We start from the raw sequence: 17,766 nt of genomic DNA, 5'->3' as shown, positions 1-17,766 counted from the left end.
GATGTCTCTCCCAATTCAGAGATGGCTTCAATGAAGAAACTATACTAAAATTTGTTGAAAGATACTCTGATCATTGTACATCTTTCAATGAATAAATAATATTCTTGTTTTGAAGGACTGAGACACCTTAATTATCCAATAGCTTGTTCCTGCAATAGGCCTGGTTTTCCAGAATTAAAATAGACATACAGACAGAAAACAGGCTGACTGCAGCACTCAGATTCAATCTTAAAGTGAGAGACCATATAGTTCCACCTGAAGGAGGACACCCTGGAGAAATACCTGTTCTCAAAGGGCCTGCCTAAGAAGGTCTAAAATATCACATCCATAAGTATGAGTTACAGAATTGTTCATTTAGGGCAGGTTTTCCCTTTTTTCTTGTATATGCTCATCATTAAAGATCTGAATGCCATTCTGACCAACCCTTCATTCTGAGTAAGGTATAGGATTATGATCTGAATCATGACTAATATCCACATTGAATAGTTTAATTCTATGGCTGCCGTGGGAAAAAAACTAATCCCAGAAAACAAATACTCTCTGACTTCAAGAGATTCAGTAGCCTTAGTGGAATACTTTACTCTTTGGATATACCTTCCAAATTCAAATCCTCATCCTGATCCACGCTAAGACCCCAGAGTTTCTGTACACTTCAACAAAAACTAGACAGTAGAGACATTTTGCTTTCTTGCAGTACTGCAAACCACAATCCAGACTACAAAAACTGTCACACCTTCAACAAATGTTAGATTATTCATTACAAACAGGCACAGTGCTGTTGTAAACATAGCCAACCGTTTGCACATTTAATTATAGAATATTATTTAATTATAGAATATGTTTCCATAGTTTAACAGGATAATTATTGTTATTGTACTCATCCTGAGACTTATTTTTCTGAGGTAAAAGAGTCAGGAGACCAGATCCTGAAAGTGGAAGAAGCCAGGCAACAGAGAAGTTAACCACAAAAACACAAGAGAACAGTTTCTGTGTTGACCCTGGAACTCAGGTAAAAGCAAATGCTCAGCAGAGTCAGGAGTCTGCTGGAAGAGCTGTGCCCTCTGCAGCCATCACTGACAGGAACCACGATGGCCTCACAAGTGCACCTGCCTTGTGCAACCTGCTGACATGGCCTGATCTCTTCCTTTGGAGTGACGGGTTGTGTGACTGACTGATGTGATTATGGGAGAGCCTGAACTTGTTTATATTTGATGGGATCAGTCTCTGGCCTGCCCAGAGGCTGCTCAGCTGGACCAAGGACTACAGCACTGGTCGAGGAATCTCAGGCTCACATCTGACATGTACTCTGTTTATTTTAGAAGAGTTGCACTTGTTTACACATGGCCTGAGGCAGGTTTCAAGCCATAATAGCAGGTTAGCTGAATTGGTTATAAAGAGGGTTTTTCATAGGAATCGGGAAAAAACCCAACTAACCAACCAACCGACCAACATTTTTGGCTTTTAAGGGAGAATGTAAGACGCTCGTAGACAAGCAGCTGGTGTCACGTTCCAGCTGGCCTCCAGTGCCGGCTTGTCCCCAGACGAGCCCGTGTTTTGGTGGCAGGCTCCGGACCAGCTGCTCCCGCGGGAGGCGGCAGCTGGCCCTGCTCCCGCACCGGGCGCTGCCCGGCTGTCTTCGTGCGGCGCGAGCAATCACAGAATCAGCGAGCCTGGAAAAGACCTCTGAGCTCATCGAGTCCATCCGATGAGCGATCGCCACCTCGTCAACCACACCGCAGCACCGCATGCCACGTCCAGTCCTTCCTTAAACACCTCCAGGGGCGGGGACTCCACCACCTCTCCGGGCAGCCCATTCCAACGCCTAATAACCCGCTGTCAATTTATTTGGTCGCTTTTCTCCCCAGGCCCCGGATTCGGACACGGACAGCAGCTGCAAACCCCGCGGGGCTCCCCCGCCCCGCTCAGGTCGCGGCCCGGCCGCGCAGCTCCCCCCGCCGCGGGCCCCGCGCATGCGCGCACTGGCCGGCCCGGCCCGCCCGCTGTAAACAAACCGCGGGCGGCCCCGCGCAGGCGCAGCGCCGCCGCCGCAGCTGCGCACGGAGCGTCGGGCGGTCGGGGCCGGTCCGGGGGCGCTGCCGGGATGGACGAGGACGTGCTGACCACCCTGAAGATCCTCATCATCGGCGAGAGCGGCGTCGGCAAGTCCAGGTAAGGGGGCGCCCGGCAACCTTCCACAGCCTCTCCTGGCCGGCCGGCTCCGGCCTAGGCCTCTTGTCGGACAATGCCGTCTGGGCGCGGCCTGCGCCCCGCAGGGCCGGGCCCGCGGGGGGAGCTTCCCTCCCGGCCAGCTCTCCGGCGGGCGAGAGATTCCCCCCCACCCCCTCCTTCTTCTCGTCTTCTTCCTTCTCCTCCGCAGCGCTCCCGCAGCCGCCGGCCCCGAGCTGGTGTCTGCCCGGCTCAGCTGCAAGCAGGTGAAGCGGGGGTTCTTTCGGGCTGCCCAGGGTCACCTGGGCCGCCCTGTGCCCGGGCAGCTTTGCGTCGTGTGGAGATAGGCGCCCTTGTACATCTCCATAGAGCTCTGGGGTCAGTGTCGAGTCCCTGATACCTATATGCAGAGTCACAAGGGATCCAGCATTGGGTGTGTGAGGGGGAGCACGGGGACGCAGCAAAGTAGTTCTGACACAGGTTTTTTTGCTAATTATAGGCTTTATCAAGTACATTGTGGTTGATTTCTTCCTCCATGCCATATTCATGGCTTTGGCTAAGCTGTAGATACCAACCCTAAGGAATTGGGATTTTATTTGTGTGTTGTGTTTTTTTTCTTTTAGCTTTTTTTTTTTTTATATAGTAACATAGTTCTTACTAAAGGGTGTGGGATATAAATGCAGGAGGGCATCTGGGCATGTACCATACTGGTAATTTTATATTTGATATTTTTGTGTCAATAATATATGTCCTCTGCTGTGACCCGTGAGCAAATTACATACAAGTTGCTAATTAGGGAAAAAAGTGCCCATATTTGTTAAAAGTCTGTCAGGAACTCGTTTGAGTTAGCTGCTGGATTGATAATTAGTACAGGAGGCCCCTGGTGACAGACATGACCTGAGCAGATTTCTTTTACTTGAGGTCATCTCACATATGAGTGGCCATATGGAAGAATTTTTCCTGGACCAGATAAAACACACAGTGGGTTTGCATACCTATTTATATACATGTTTCTTTACATCAGAAAGCTTGCTAAAAGAGGCATTATGTGCACGAAAAAAAATAATGCTGTTTAATGATAACAGTGGAGTTGTTCTGGTACAGGAACTTAATATTGAATTATTCCTAAATTTGTGTCTCTTACCTATTGGTTGACTAGGAAAGGTCAGTTGCTAAGGTATTAGCAAGGTGGAGTAAATGGTTGGAGTCCTGACTTCAACAAATGCTGTCTTAAACATGGTCCCTGCGAGTGTGCTATGTTTTGTAGAAGATGATAGCTTCATATGAAGAAAGGTAGATGTTGGCTGGGCTAGGCATGCAAGACTGGTAAAATGATGGTTTTATTCTAGTAGCAGTATAAGGGTTCCATAATTTCTCTGTTCTAAATGAAAGTAGTATTGGTTGTAACTAAAAATAGCTGCTCTTAAATAGCATCCTTATAGAACCATCTGAAGGTACTGGTAAAAACCTGTGTGCTGTGATTTTAAAGAAATTATTATTATTTTAATTATTCTTTGGTAAGTAAAGCTACAATTTGCTTTTGGGGTTCTGGAGTAAGGAGAGAAAAAAACATTTGTCTGTGATTAACTTGGAGTTTTCACTAATCCTCATTGAAATTAAGGAATTTCAGTGGTCACTGTTTTTGTCAATGCAGGACTGTGTCCAAATGCTAAAAAGCATCTGACTTGTAAATTCACATGCAAAAACAGGAGAAAAGAACAGGGTGATGGGGAAGACCAAAAAGTAAATAAGGCTTTGTTTTGTTTCTCCATCCTGGAAATGAGTAGAAGCCACGGTCACAGAAAAAGACTGTTGATTTTGGGAACTGCATGCTCAGAATCTTTGTCTCTTACAAAAATATTTATATTTCACACCAGTGGTATTATGGGCACTTTTTTAAGGGACCCTGCATTGCTATGGTGTGATGTGCTGTTTAATCTTAGTTGTAACTTTTTCTGTTGGTAGCAAACACATTCATCAGGATGGGGGAAATGTGTGTGTGAGTTGAATATACAAAGAAATACAAAATCATACAATCTTGGGGAGCTATTTCTACTCTTCAACTTCCGTGTCTTTATTTCTGGTGGGTGTTGTCCTTGCTGTTCCCCTGTGTGCCCAGTTCAAGCAGTTATTTCTGGGATGAAAAGCTGACTTGGAATTTATTTCTCAAGCTTACAGAAATACTGTGTGAAGCAATATTGAAACAAACCAAAAAAATACTAGTTTTGTGCTGAATTCTGGAAGGAGGAAAATAGAATAAGGTTGAAGTAAAATACTTTGCAAAGCAGATCGCATGACTGTTCAGGCAACTGATTTGACAACTTGTGTGGTACTTTGTTTTCAAAGAGGCATTCTTGGTAATACTTGCAGAGAAGAGATATGGACTCAGGTAGCAGAGCATGTCTGCTCTATTCTTTCCATGTTCTTTTCTTTTTTTCCATATATTCTCTCCTACCAAAAAAAAAAAAAAATCAAAAATAATTAAAAAATCAGATGTGAGTTTATTTAGCTATGTGCTCTTGCTGTTCCTTTCCGACTTGTAATTTATAGGCTTCCAGCAAGATATGGATATGCTGCAATAATAGTATCTCTCTTTTTTTTTTTTTTCCTATCAGCCTTCTGCTGCGGTTCACAGATGATACATTTGACCCAGAACTTGCAGCAACAATTGGTAAGTTTGTGTTGATAATACCTTAAAAAAATGGGTAACATTTTCAGTGTAAAATTGTGGTTTGTTCAGACTTTTCTAACATATAGTGAAGTTCAGACGTGTTTGCTTTCTGTAAGAGCAAATACTCTCCTACTGATTTATCTGTGCAAAATAGCTGTCAGGTTTTCGACTAATAATATTGCTGTCCAGACCTTGTGTCTGTGTAATATGATACTTGGTAGCTATATTCAGACTCTGTAGCAGGTAGTGTTAACTCTTCCAACTTCTAACAATACTTGAGTGCCCTGGGCTCTGTGTGGCATCTGCTTTTCTTCTGTAGAGAGGAAATTACAGTGGCTTTTTTTTCTTCTACGTAGCAATCAGTTCCTTGGCAGCTAGACTCCTGAGAAAAGTGGAAGAAAGCCAAGAATGTGGAGCTGCTGGGGAAAAAGGCAGTGACGTGTCACTGCTGTGCTGGTATTATACCTACCAGCATGGGTCACTTGTGCTGGGGGAGAGTGACCCAGAATGCAGAATACACTAAGTGGATTGTTTCTCAAAGGAAGCAAAATGGAACTTATAATAGTGTGATGCAGCTCTGTGCCAAAGTAATAACTGAAGTTATGGAAAATAGAGATACTTTTTTACACCATCATTTCAGTTGCATTTTTTTCTTTCTCTGTAGGAAGAGCTCTGTCTAAGAGCTTATATAGATTTTTTTTTTTTTTTGAGTTCAGCTATTCGTAAGCAAAACCAACTCTGTCTAATTTATTAAGAATTAAATAATTTTTTTTTCATTAACGTTAATAAGATTCAGGAGTACTGTTTCATATAAAGCACTGAGAAGCCAAGGGGAGGAACGTGGCCTATTTTTGTTCATTCCATCGCTTACAAAAAATGAAGTTGTGCAAGTAACCCCACCTCAGTTTATGAGGGAGGATAGTGTGGAAGGAAACAGGAATTAAATAGATCAGGTGGTGAAGATGGCAATCTTGGATTCTAATCTAATAGTGTTGGCACTGTATATACTTCAGGTCCTGTTACTTTCTTGATATGCCAGCCATGCGAGCCAGGAAGTTAGTGCAGAATAGCCACTTCAGCTTTCATGATCTTTTGGATACCAAAAGAGTAGTTCAGTCTCTGAGTGGGCATCTTTATTATTTGGGGTTTTTTTTTGTTTGTTTTTAATTATGGGGTTTCTTTTTTTTTCATTCTGCTGTTTGTACTGTGTCAAAAACTGGCATCATTTGAGAAACCAAGGAAATACTTCCTGAAGTAATTCTTCTTTGGGTTTGTCAACATGTATATAATAGCATGTGTGGTAGCTAATCACTGATTGCTAAATAGCAACAATTCAAGGTTTATTGCTGGCAGATCCTAACTGGCAGGTCCTACTCTGCTCTGTTTCTGATGTGGAAAAGGAGGAAGAGTACTCAATGTAAGCATTACTTCAGATAGAATTTGATTTCTGAAACAAATATACTCATCTGGAATGAATGTGATCATTTGTCAGGAAAAGTCAGTTTCTAGAGACTGAGCAAATGCTGGTGCAGATCACCCCATTAGGCCCATCTAGCAGATGTTTGAAGTAGTGCTGTGCAGTAGGATTACTGTGACCCCAGCTGTGCAAGTTGTACAGTATGGTGTGTGGGGCACTCCTAGGGGATAGCAGATTCATTTTTTTGTCAACAGGAAGAGGACAGAGTCTGGGTTCTTATTTGTTTTCTCGTTTTTCTTTTTAATCTACTATCCAGTGCCGTTGCCTCTTTTCTGGTGAATGTATTTCTAAGAAGAAAATTGTCAGCTTTAAATTCAGGGCATGATTTGTTGTCCATATAGATAAAGCAGTTGGAGTGAGTTCCTAGAGGTAACTATTCTGCTGCATGAAGACAGACCCTAGATGCCAATTTCAGGTACTTACAAGATGATGAAATGTGAAAACTTTGAGTCTTGGCTTGGAGTTCTTTTTGTGCTAATTAAACACTATTTTGTTTTTTGTTGAGTTAAGGGACAGAAGGATAGAAGAGGTTTTAAAGCCTTTCCTGTTGAAACTGAAGAGTATGGTGCTTTTTCAAAATGAAGGGACTATAAATAATGTCTTCTTTCAATGTCATCTGCATATTGACTTCTGAACTGGCTAATGTGACTATTTTTTTTTGTTTCGATTAGACAGTGAGGAGAACTTTGGTTTGGTTTTCTTTAAGATATAGCAAGAACTGCACAGAAACCCACAATACTGAGGAAAGCCTTGACAGCAGCACAGCTGGTTCCCTGTGATGACATGTTGAGACATATCTTATCTTCATATATTGCACAGACTTATTGAGTGCAATTTTAAAGAAACCCTAAATGATTAGTAAATCAAGAACTTAGTAAAAATCCTGTGATATTTTTCAAAGAATAAGCTGCTTTTGTCAAATAGTTTGGCTTTAGTAGCTTCATTTGGATTAAACATGTTGTATTTAACCTGGCAGATTACCTGTCCTTGTATTCTCTCGAGGTTGGCTTGTTTGTTGGGCTTCATCACATGGGTCTTACCAGACTACATGCACCCCAGTATTTTCTGTTGTCCTTACTGCTCATGCTTGTCTTCACTTGCTTGCTCTTTGTATGAGAGATTCCAGATTAGTGTTCAATGCAATCTGTATTTCACAAATGAAGTGATGTATTGAGATCTGATGTCTCTTAACTTTTTAGCTTTCCTTGCATTTGGAGTTCACAAACTCCTAAGCTGTAAACTTGTCACTTACCTACAACACAAATACTACGCTGTAGCTAATTGTGCACTTCCTATAAGCAGACCAGAGCATTACTGGCCTGGATGTGAGAGCAGTATCAGTGTCAGAGCTGCTTCTCACAGATTGTAAGTCCATAGTGTGTTAGTGTGTAGTGCTGAGGCAGGAGGTGTTAACACACAGGAGTACAGTCTAGTAGTGCTGTCTTGTTTCTGGCTGCCTTCCAAGGCATGGTGGAAAGCGCTGTCAGCTTTCTGCTGTCAAGGGTAGACACATCACTCTTGCAAGGTCAGAACTGATACCTGTCACACAAACATTTCTGTATTTCACTATTGATTTTAGGAAATATAAGTACCCTGTTTGTTCAATTCAACAAGATTTTCTTGAGCCTAAAATTTTTTCTCCTTGTCTTTCCTTATAGCAGATAGGCAACCAAAAACCTAAGTATTTAAAAATTTTCTTTTTTCTTTTCTTATTAATTGGCTTTTATATGTATTGAGCTCCTTTGTTTGTTAGAATTCTATTTTACTTGCCTCAATCTCTTTAAAGGGTGTATTTTGGTATGTTATTAGTTCATTATCATACTTTTGCTTTTCAACAGTCAGTTTAATGCATGGGGTTAAATCACTATTTTAGTTTCTTATTTTATTTACATTGGTCTTGCAAAATTTTAAGTGAATTTTAAACCAGCAGCAAGGCTAACATAAAGGTGTATGTATCCATTTCCAGTAAATGAAAATTGCTGAATTGTGCAGGCACAAGATTCTGAATCTGTTTACTGAATAGAAGGAGGATACTGTGGCTTCAGAATACATAAAATATGTTTATCTTAAGGAAGAAATTTTCATTCTTGAAATTGATGATGTATTTTGTCATTTTAAGTAATAGCTGCAGTTACAAGTTTTGGTGCCAGACTAATGGATAAAAAAATGCACTGTGAACTGTTGGACATGCTGACCTAACTGCATATGGGGATTTTTGGAGTTCAGGGGAAGAAACATGCAGTTACAGTGGAAGAAAGAGATTCTGTTAGTCTGAAAGTTACTGCTGAGTGCTGAAAAGCAGGCAGAACAGAATGTTCTCTAGGATCAAATTGAGTCAAATTGCTAGCATAGCAATCTTCTGTGAACTAGGTAAAATTCTAAGAACCGGTGTTTAAAGTTAATAACGACTGTTCCCTTCTGTGAACATAACTGTAGAATAATGCACCATTCTTTTACATTGTATTGAGCATTATATTACTGCTAAGCTAGGGACTGAGACTCCTAGTACCTGAAAAAAAACCAAGTTCTGTTCAGTTACTACAAAAGTTGATGTACTTTGGGAAAAATTTGCTTGAAAGAGACTATGGGCTTCTTCCAGGGCAGAATGTTGTCTGAAAAACACCTGACACTTCAATGAGCTGAAGCAGTGGAATAAAAATTGTATTTACCTTTTTTGAAAAAAAAACCTTTTACAGTTCAGTGAAACTGAAGTTTTAATCTGCTTATAATATGCAGTTTCTTAATTATCCTATATATCCTTTGTGACTTTAAGTTGGGTGTATTTTGGCAGCTGTTTGTATTTGTAATCTGCATGAATTTGGGAATGTAAGTGCAGCGCACTCATCCTGAGGCTCTACTCATTTTGTATCAGAATAGTTTAATTCTTTTTCTGGTAGGGAGTGTGCTGATTGACATTGTAATTCCAAGTATAAAAAGGTTGCTGTTGCACTTAAAGTTGTTCTTGTAGAAGTATCAACTTCCCATGCTGCTACTTCATTTTGGAGCTGCTGCCTGGTGAGAAGTGAAAGTCGCTCCAAAATACTTGAAACTTATTTCTAGTTAGTTACTTGCTATTAGTAACCCAAGGGTTAAATTAAAGCATAATGCATTATAACTCTGATGAGCCTCTCAAACAGATGTGTGTCACCATATCCTTTAAATTTTCAGTCACTAATCTGTTCTCCTTGGCCTGAGTTTTGTGCATCTTGTCCTTGAGCAATTGTTAGGCTGCTAGTTCCTGGGAGTGGAGGACACATGAAGGGGGAAGAATTATTACATGTTGGAGTAGATGACTGACCAGCAGAACCATTTCCTTGTTGTCTGTTTGGACAGTGTTTGTGAGTAATGAATAGAAAGTTAATCCATTTGAATTATAAACTTGAAAATTTGTTCTGGAATACATGCTTTAATATAAGAGATATTTAATATAAGAGATATTTAATATAAGAGTATTTGCCTTATTTCCATAAAATATTTTGAGTCAATGGCTCAAAAGGCCCTTAGGCTTTTGCAAAAGCCTGTTAGCAAGAAAACCTTATATTTTGAGCAAGGTTTGTAAATAGCTAATGAAACTTATTCTTTCTGCTTGTGTTAAAACGTGGGGTTTTTTTGAGTTTGATTTTATTTTTTCCATTTCTTTTTATTTTGTTTTTCAAAGTTAACTGTAATATGTTTGAAGAACTAAAATATTTTTCTTCCTCTAGGTGTGGACTTCAAGGTGAAAACTATTTCAGTTGATGGAAACAAAGCTAAACTGGCAATATGGGTAAGTCTCTCCTAAGTTCTTTGTGTTGCATTGCTTTAGGAATAGCTAGGGTTCCTGTAATGTATAGTTTGTATAGAATCCTTTTCTATTAATAAGAAGGTGATTTGGAGAAGTGGGAGGTTAATACTGCAGCATTCAGAAGTTGCAATGAACTGTGGGACAACTGGCTAAGGGAGTAGTTCTGCTGCCTGTGAGCTTCTGCAGTACTAATTGCAGGTCTGGTTGGGATAGAAGTAGAGAAAATGAGGAATTAAATGGTATTACATCAGTAGAAGGGTGCACTTCTGTACTAAATTTTGCCTATAATACTCAGCTTATGTATTAATAGGTTAAGAATTACAGTTGCATGCTCATATATTACCTCTTTAGACCCATTTTTGGTCTAAACTTCATAGCTATCATTTAAAGGCTTTTACAGGCTCAACATCAGAATTATTTGTAGCAGATCATTTCAAAGAGAGAGAGGCAGTGTTTGTAATCATGGCTTTAGTGTGTTCAACTTCTGCTCTAGTTAAAAGTAGAGCTTCCATTACGGCAAGTGAAGAAAAAGTACTTCCAAGCTCCTTCACACTTATGTGACTTGAAGCACATTTTTGAGTAGTCAGACCCAGTTGTGTCTTCTTGTACCAAGCAAGATTAAAACTTTGTTTCTCATGTAAGTAAGATATCAAACCTTTGTATCCTTGGGAAGTAGTAGTAGAACATGAAATGTGTATTGCGGGTTTCTGTAGCTTGGAGGGTGCTTCATACCTCACTAACAAACAGGACTTATGTCTTAGTTACAGCAGTAATCATCAGTGAAATAAATGGGTTTGACAAGAAAAACAAGTGCAATAGCTTCACAGAAAATAAAGAGTGCATACAGGAAGAAAACCAGACTGATATCAGAACAAGGAATGATAAATTACAGTTTATTTTCTTTCATTTTGGTAAATAGAAAGAAATAATCCAGAGGTAAACTGGAAAAGAAAAGCTTGTGAAGATGCATCATGATACAAAACCAGTTTTAGATGTGTGATGTTGACTGAGTGGCTTGTAGAATCTTGAAGTTTAGTTTGCTTATCCAGGTTCTTTGTCAGGGAATCCACAGTATTTCATGTGTCACTTCTAACCTGCGTAAATTGAATAAAATTGTTTAAATATTCTATGCATAAAGCTTTCAATGAGTGTGCATGATAACTTAATCTCTGATAAGAAAATAGCATTCTAATTTTGATGGGTTTTGGGTTTTTTTTCAGAAATTGACTCTTTAAAATTGACTCTTTAAATTTTAGGATGTAAACTCAATTTTGCTTAAAATCAGAAGAACCTCTGACTTATTCCTGATTCTGCTGTGTTTTAGCATGTTAGTACACTTTCCCAATCAAATACTCAATCAAATTTAATTGGACCAAGTGATTGAAGTGAAGGAACCGGTTTTGTTGTCATGGGCTATGATGCTTGCTAGAAAATCTTAGTACTGTAGCTATGCTGCTTTCTTGCTGGTTGTTGCAATACTAGCTGCAGATCAAATACCTTTGCAGAAATGGCCATCTTACTGTTCTATAATCCAGTTACACACTACATCTAATAGTTCAAAGGTGCTTCCTGGGACAGACTACATAAAATCTCAAAGTTAATGTGTAGTAAAACAGCAGGGGATGGAATAAACTTAGCTAATCCGCTAGTGGAATATAGTTTAAATCTTATTTTGTGTGTTCATTAGAAGTAGAATACCTGAAAGCTAAACTGCATTCTGCTCAAATTCTGAATAACAGAACTTTTTGAATTGCTTATTAGGATACTGCAGGTCAGGAGCGGTTCAGAACATTAACCCCCAGTTACTACAGAGGTGCACAAGGTGTTATCCTAGGTAAGTATATCTTTGCATGCTATTTCAAATGTTTGTGATTTTCTCATGCATTGGAGTTACACAAATTCATATAGCCTTTATATAATATCTAATTGATATTTAAAATATTTGTATCTGTGTTGAACAACTCATATAAAAGCATCTTGGTGTTTCGACTTCTTTCTCACATAGTCAATCTGAACGGCTTGAGAACCTCTGATTTTTGCATGAGAATAAAAGCTACTGCTATCTGAAAGGATAGCTTGGAGCTGTTGTCCTTGTGCTGTCACGAATTTGTCTTTTATTTATTCATTTTTATTTTTTACCCTTGCTTACTAAGTGCAGAGTAAAAAAAAAATCTCCTCAGTGTAGTCTCTCTGTATCAGTATGATACAGCTTTTTCTTTTTCTTCTCCCTGTTGTTTTTTTCCTAATGAAGTTAATAATATAAACCATGTGGAATCTGGCTGAGGTTACTTGTTATTTGTTTCCCAACTGATGCAATGTTATGCAGTCAGAATCACTTAGAAAAGACCAGCTGGGCATGTAGAAAGCACCAATCTGTGTGTGAGAAAAACCCTGGGCAAAACCCATAATTTCAGCTTCATAGTGAAGTCTCATTTGTGCTTTTTTTTTGGTGTATGGAAGCGTGTTTGCTAGGCACTGAGCTCTGAAGTTCTACTTCTCCACGGCGAGGAGTGAGGAGCTGACTAAAGGGCAGGGATGTACATTTAATTTTCTTGAAGTTGTTTCTGACTTTAGAGAATCTTGCTACGCTATTGTGTCTGGTTAAATTGTTTAATGTGGAATAACATCTATCATGTGACCTCCTGGTAGCTTTTCCAAGTTGTGAGTTGTGTTATCTTCCTGGTATAGGAAGGTGCTGTCAAAACATGTCCTATCAAGTCACTTAGTTGCACTGAACCTGACATTTACTTACTGTTGAAAGCTGTAAACAAGCACTGTTTGGGAGATAGGTTCTGCTTTTGAGATTTGCTCTCCCATTTTATTCAATATCTTCTGACTATTTCTTTGTTACCTGTCTTCCAAATAATGCAAGCCAAGTTAGAAATTGGATTGAAAGAAGCTGTTTATGCCTGTCTGCACATGGGTTGTGAAAACAGAGGAATAAAACTTTCATAGCTTCAGTACTGAAGGTTGTGCCATCTCTTTGCATATAGCTGTTGTGTAGTGATTTTTAGGTATCCTACATGAGGGATCTGCTAGTGTAGAATTCCTTGGAGAATGATAGTCTCTAGCCTGTAAGTTAGGATCAAGGAATATTAGTCTGAGAATCGTAGGTGGCTGAAGCTTGGAGTTGTTCTGCATCAGTGATTTGAGCAGTTATATGTCCTACTTTCTTTGCAGTTCTTCATATAGAAGGTAAATTCAAATCTTTAGAACTCCTTCAGTTTTCTGATTGAAAAAGCCATCAATTTTGCTCCTTTTGTAATCTAAGCTGTAATTCTTGGAAAAATATTGTGGAATAATATCACTAATATCTTTCAGTTTATGATGTCACGAGAAGAGATACTTTTGTCAAGCTGGATAACTGGTTAAATGAATTGGAAACATACTGCACAAGGAATGACATAGTGCAAATGTTAGTTGGAAACAAGATTGATAAGGTAAACCAAATTCAGCTGCAGTAAGTAATCTGCTGGTGTATTTTGTTAATAAGGAATATTAATGCTTTGTTTTGTTATAGGAAAACCGTGAAGTTGACAGAAATGAAGGCCTCAAATTTGCAAGGAAACATTCCATGTTGTTCATAGGTATGTTATAGACACTTGCAGAGATCTTACTTGATTTTTGTTACATAATGAAAAGCACCACTTCTGTAGGATTACAAGTCTTTATGTGTATAGTCCAATTAATGATATCTCTCACCTGCACTGGGCACAAAGATAATGGGTATTCCTGTTTTTGAAATTGTGCCTGTCCAGATACCTGTTCTAACTCTGGATGATTATGTAGAAATTCATAAGGATTAAGGGCAGAGTACAGGTTCTCCATAACATGATGAAACCTCTTTTGGGTTTGGGGTTTTGTCTGATTTCTTTGCCCAGCTGACTTGCTAAATTAATAACAGAAGCAAAATGAAAGAGGGAAAACTGGTGCTAGTGGCCAGCCTTCAGTATAGCAAAACAGCTGTACCTGAGAGAAATCTGTATTAGAACTAGGCTAGGTAAAAACAGCTAGGTATATAATTAACTTATGAATTGTCAGTGGGATTGAATAATGACATAATTATGACTGGAGCAAATATACTGGTCTTGTCTTGCTGCAAAATGAAATGGGTCTTGTAGGCAAAGCCACGTAATGATAAATAAAAAATGGGTGTTGAAGTGACTCTTTATGCATATGTTTATTATGTGTTTCACCTAAGGATCAGAAGGGGTTATTTTACAGGATTATTCCAGTAGCAAAGCAGTTCATTGATACGTACTCATTCATTCTTGTACTTAGACTTACATTCTTCATCTCTGACTGAAGACTTATTTTTTAGTGTCCTGCTGTGTTTCTTTTTAGCCACAGTGTCAGATGTGGAAATAAAAGTTCAAAGTTGAGGCACAAGCTACTAAGTGCATGGGAGATAAAACAAAAATGAAAATTAGACTATAAATGTGCATATATATATGTGCATGCTACATATGCTAAGTATCTGTGTGCCTGTGTAGATGAACAGGGCAAACCCTTGTGGGGCTTGAGCAATTTCTGATGGTGTCTGTTGTTCTCATAACATAACCTGTGGGCAGCTGTTGTAGTCTTGGTCAAAGTAAGGATCCTGAGTGAAATTACCTAGAATTCTGCGAACTGCAAAAGGAATGAGATGTGGTATTGCTTTTAACAGATGAGTTTTATCATGGAGACTGACCCAGAATCCTGCAGTATGGATCCTTGATTCATATGGTCTGGTGGTACTACAATTATGATTAATGTACAGAACTGAAATACAGAACAGCAAACAGGATTTTCAGACAAGAATCCAATTTTTTCTTGCTGGAATGCTTTCCACAGGAAAATAAAGCTAAACTCTAGCTGTCTCTGTATGTTCTGGTGAAGTTTGACTTGAAAACTCTTTTATTAAAATATTTTGAGGTGCTACCTGTGTGGTGACAAATCCGCATAGTTGCCAATTTTGGCACCACTATGTTTTTAGGAATAGATTGTAGAAGTTTTAAATCTGTTGTAGGTTGAAACTTAACTGAAAGAGAAATATTAAACAAGTTACCAGAAGTTATGCTAACACTTGATTTTTTTTGTGTCTCTTCTCCAGAGGCAAGTGCAAAAACATGTGATGGTGTGCAGTGTGCCTTTGAAGAACTTGTTGAAAAAATCATTCAGACTCCTGGACTGTGGGAGAGTGAAAGCCAAAACAGAGGTGTAAAGTTATCAAACAAGGAAGAAGGATATGGAGGAGGAGGAGCATGTGGTGGATATTGTTCTATGTTATAAACTTTGGGAAGCTTATTCTTTGCATATTTAAACAGATAGTTACATCTTTCTGTACATAAAGTCATTAAATGCTATTTTTAGGGACCTTGCAGTTTGCACATACTTGTTTTGTATCATGGCAGTGAACACTTGTAGAAAAAATGTTCTGCAGCTTTCCCAGTCTGAAAATGTTATGGTAAGCATGCCCAATTTGCAATCTTCAGGTTTTTATAAGTAGCATTAATAATGTGCAAGAACAAATGCACTAAAAATTTTACAACTGTGTACATTAATTGTGTAACTATTCTAAACAAACCCGTCTAACAAATACTGCATTGTCTGCTCTTTATCTTATTTTTAAATTCTGTTGAAATTATAGAACTATATAGTGTGCACAGATCTTGGAAACAGTATGAGCTATAAATGTAACATTTCATCTCTTCTAGTAAATGCTTTTTTTTAAGGTATTAAGCAGCAGGATTATACAATTCTTAGACAAATCTGCTAAAATTTTGTCTTTCAGCAGTGCAGTGTAAAACACAAATTGGCACAGGCCCTAGTTGGCATCAGCACTTTCTTGAAGAGATGCTTTGAAAGCTTCCTTTGCAAAGCTGGGAGACGCCATGTTTTCTTTTTAATCATCACTTCAGTTGATGGTTTAACTGGAGTTTTAATCCTGTGATATTTATATACTAAATTTGTGGTACTCTTGCACTCTTAAGTTTTTATGATGGTCTGCTCTAGACTTGCTGCAGGAAGTCTTCATTATTGGCAAGGGATCTGAGTGATGTCATTGTTCTTTCATTGTGAATCATTTTGCCACACTTCAGTATGGATTCCTAATTTTCTGAAATGTTTGTAATATAAGTTTATCTCAACTGTAGCTCACTGTGACTGTGAGATCTCTTATCACGTCTGCTTTGTGCAGCTACTTACTCAGAAATAAAACTTCTGTCACAGACACTAAATGGGAAGCTATAGGGCTTCTTGATCTCTGTATGAAAAAATACTATTGCAATGAGTATTCACTTGAATTTACTGTATCAAAGCCAATGGTTTGTTTCAGAAACTTGTATAGACTTAAATAAATTTTTTTCCACAGTATTCAATTTTTTTAACCTCTTTCTATTGCAGACTTCTATATTTTCTAGCACATATGGTTTAAACAATGTCATTTCGTACATACAAATTATTTCTAAAGGACAAGACGGAGATGCTGTGTGGGTTTTTTAAATAATCACTATAGTGCAGTCAGTAAATGAACTATTCGGCAGTTTCTTGTAAATACAGTGAATGACAGCATCTTTAATACTCTTAGGTTTTGTCTAAATGTCAGCATACATGATCTGTGTTTTACAGCAGGTCTTGGCTTCTTCTGTTAATATATGCTTTCTTCTTCACATGGAAACTTTGTTTTCTATTCTGTTTTATACTTGATAGAAAACTACCAAAATTTGAAGGCTTAACATGCTAGTTGTTTTTTCTAAATATTGTATCTAGTATTGTTAATGTAGTAGGATAATTTAAATATGTTAATGTAATATTAAATATGCATAAGCATTATATTAAAATATTAGATTTGCATTACTGTTGCATGCAGAGTATGTGGGCTGAGCAAATCATGTTTGTTAGCACTGAGGTTAAAGGATTTTTGGCTTTTGTAGCCTCACAGGAGAGGAAAGTGGTAGGTGAATTAAAATTGAACAACTTAATTTTGTCAGCAGTAGTTGGCAAGTATCATAATGCTGGCAGATGCTTGTAGTTTATTTCCGTATTTGTTTCCCCCTAGTTTGGGTGCATCTCTATGCTTAGAAGAGACTTAACTTTTGGTTTCTCACAGAAGGTCCTTTTATCACAGGACCTGGATTCATCTTTTATTTTGCCTTTGCCAGATCTGACAGCTTTTGTCAGAGGGAGGGAATGGCAGGGCACTCTGAATAGTGGGTATTGTTCTGTTAAAGAATTAAGTCATTTATTCCTTACTGCACTACAAAATATTTCTGGGAGGGAAGTATTCTGAAACAGCATAATTAGTGAGACTGAAAGCAGCTAGAGGGGTGGGTTTTTTTTAGTAGATGTTTTCTAATTGACTTGCAACTAGCTTTTCTGTCTTCATCTTTTAAGCATGTTTAGTTATGTCTCTGAGGAATGTTTTTCCTAGAGTGTCACTTCTTTTCATCATTGCTCTGTCAAGAAGGCTGGGTTCTTGTACTTCCAGTATTTGTTAAAGAAAATTTAGCAACAGTTACTGTGCTACGTTTTTTAATTCTTTCCCTTGCCTTTTTTTTTTTTTTTTTAATGGGGGTGTGGGTTGTGGAACTGCCATCTTTCAAATAAATCTGTTCCCGTGCTTCCCCATTTTCCCCCTTTGTAGGTCAGGTTATCTCTAAGTGCGCATCCATTGTTGTAGTTGTAATA

At 38.5% G+C, this 17,766-nt stretch overlaps 1 protein-coding gene across 3 annotated transcripts; it reads left to right on the top strand.

The window, feature by feature from the left end:
* Positions 1–1,629: 1,629 nt before the first annotated feature.
* On the top strand, positions 1,630–16,452 carry RAB18 (RAB18, member RAS oncogene family). Of its 3 annotated transcripts, XM_053931911.1 has the most exons (7): positions 1,997–2,169; positions 4,782–4,837; positions 10,019–10,080; positions 11,860–11,932; positions 13,420–13,538; positions 13,619–13,685; positions 15,191–16,452. In XM_053931911.1, exons 1-7 carry the CDS (start codon positions 2,102–2,104, stop codon positions 15,367–15,369), a joined length of 624 nt encoding a protein of 207 aa, XP_053787886.1. In that variant the 5' UTR covers positions 1,997–2,101; the 3' UTR covers positions 15,370–16,452. The 3 variants fall into 3 exon arrangements, 2 of the variants coding, with proteins under 2 accessions (XP_053787886.1, XP_053787989.1); XR_008428572.1 differs by lacking the exon at positions 13,420–13,538 and having other exon boundaries at positions 1,630–2,169; positions 15,191–15,222; XM_053932014.1 differs by lacking the exons at positions 1,997–2,169; positions 4,782–4,837 and adding an exon at positions 6,627–6,729.
* The last annotated feature ends 1,314 nt before the right edge of the window (positions 16,453–17,766 follow it).

The sequence above is a fragment of the Vidua chalybeata genome, chromosome 1 (genome assembly GCF_026979565.1).
Source record: "Vidua chalybeata isolate OUT-0048 chromosome 1, bVidCha1 merged haplotype, whole genome shotgun sequence".
NCBI classification, from domain to species: domain Eukaryota; kingdom Metazoa; phylum Chordata; class Aves; order Passeriformes; family Viduidae; genus Vidua; species Vidua chalybeata.
This window is presented reverse-complemented; position numbering and strand designations above follow the sequence as displayed.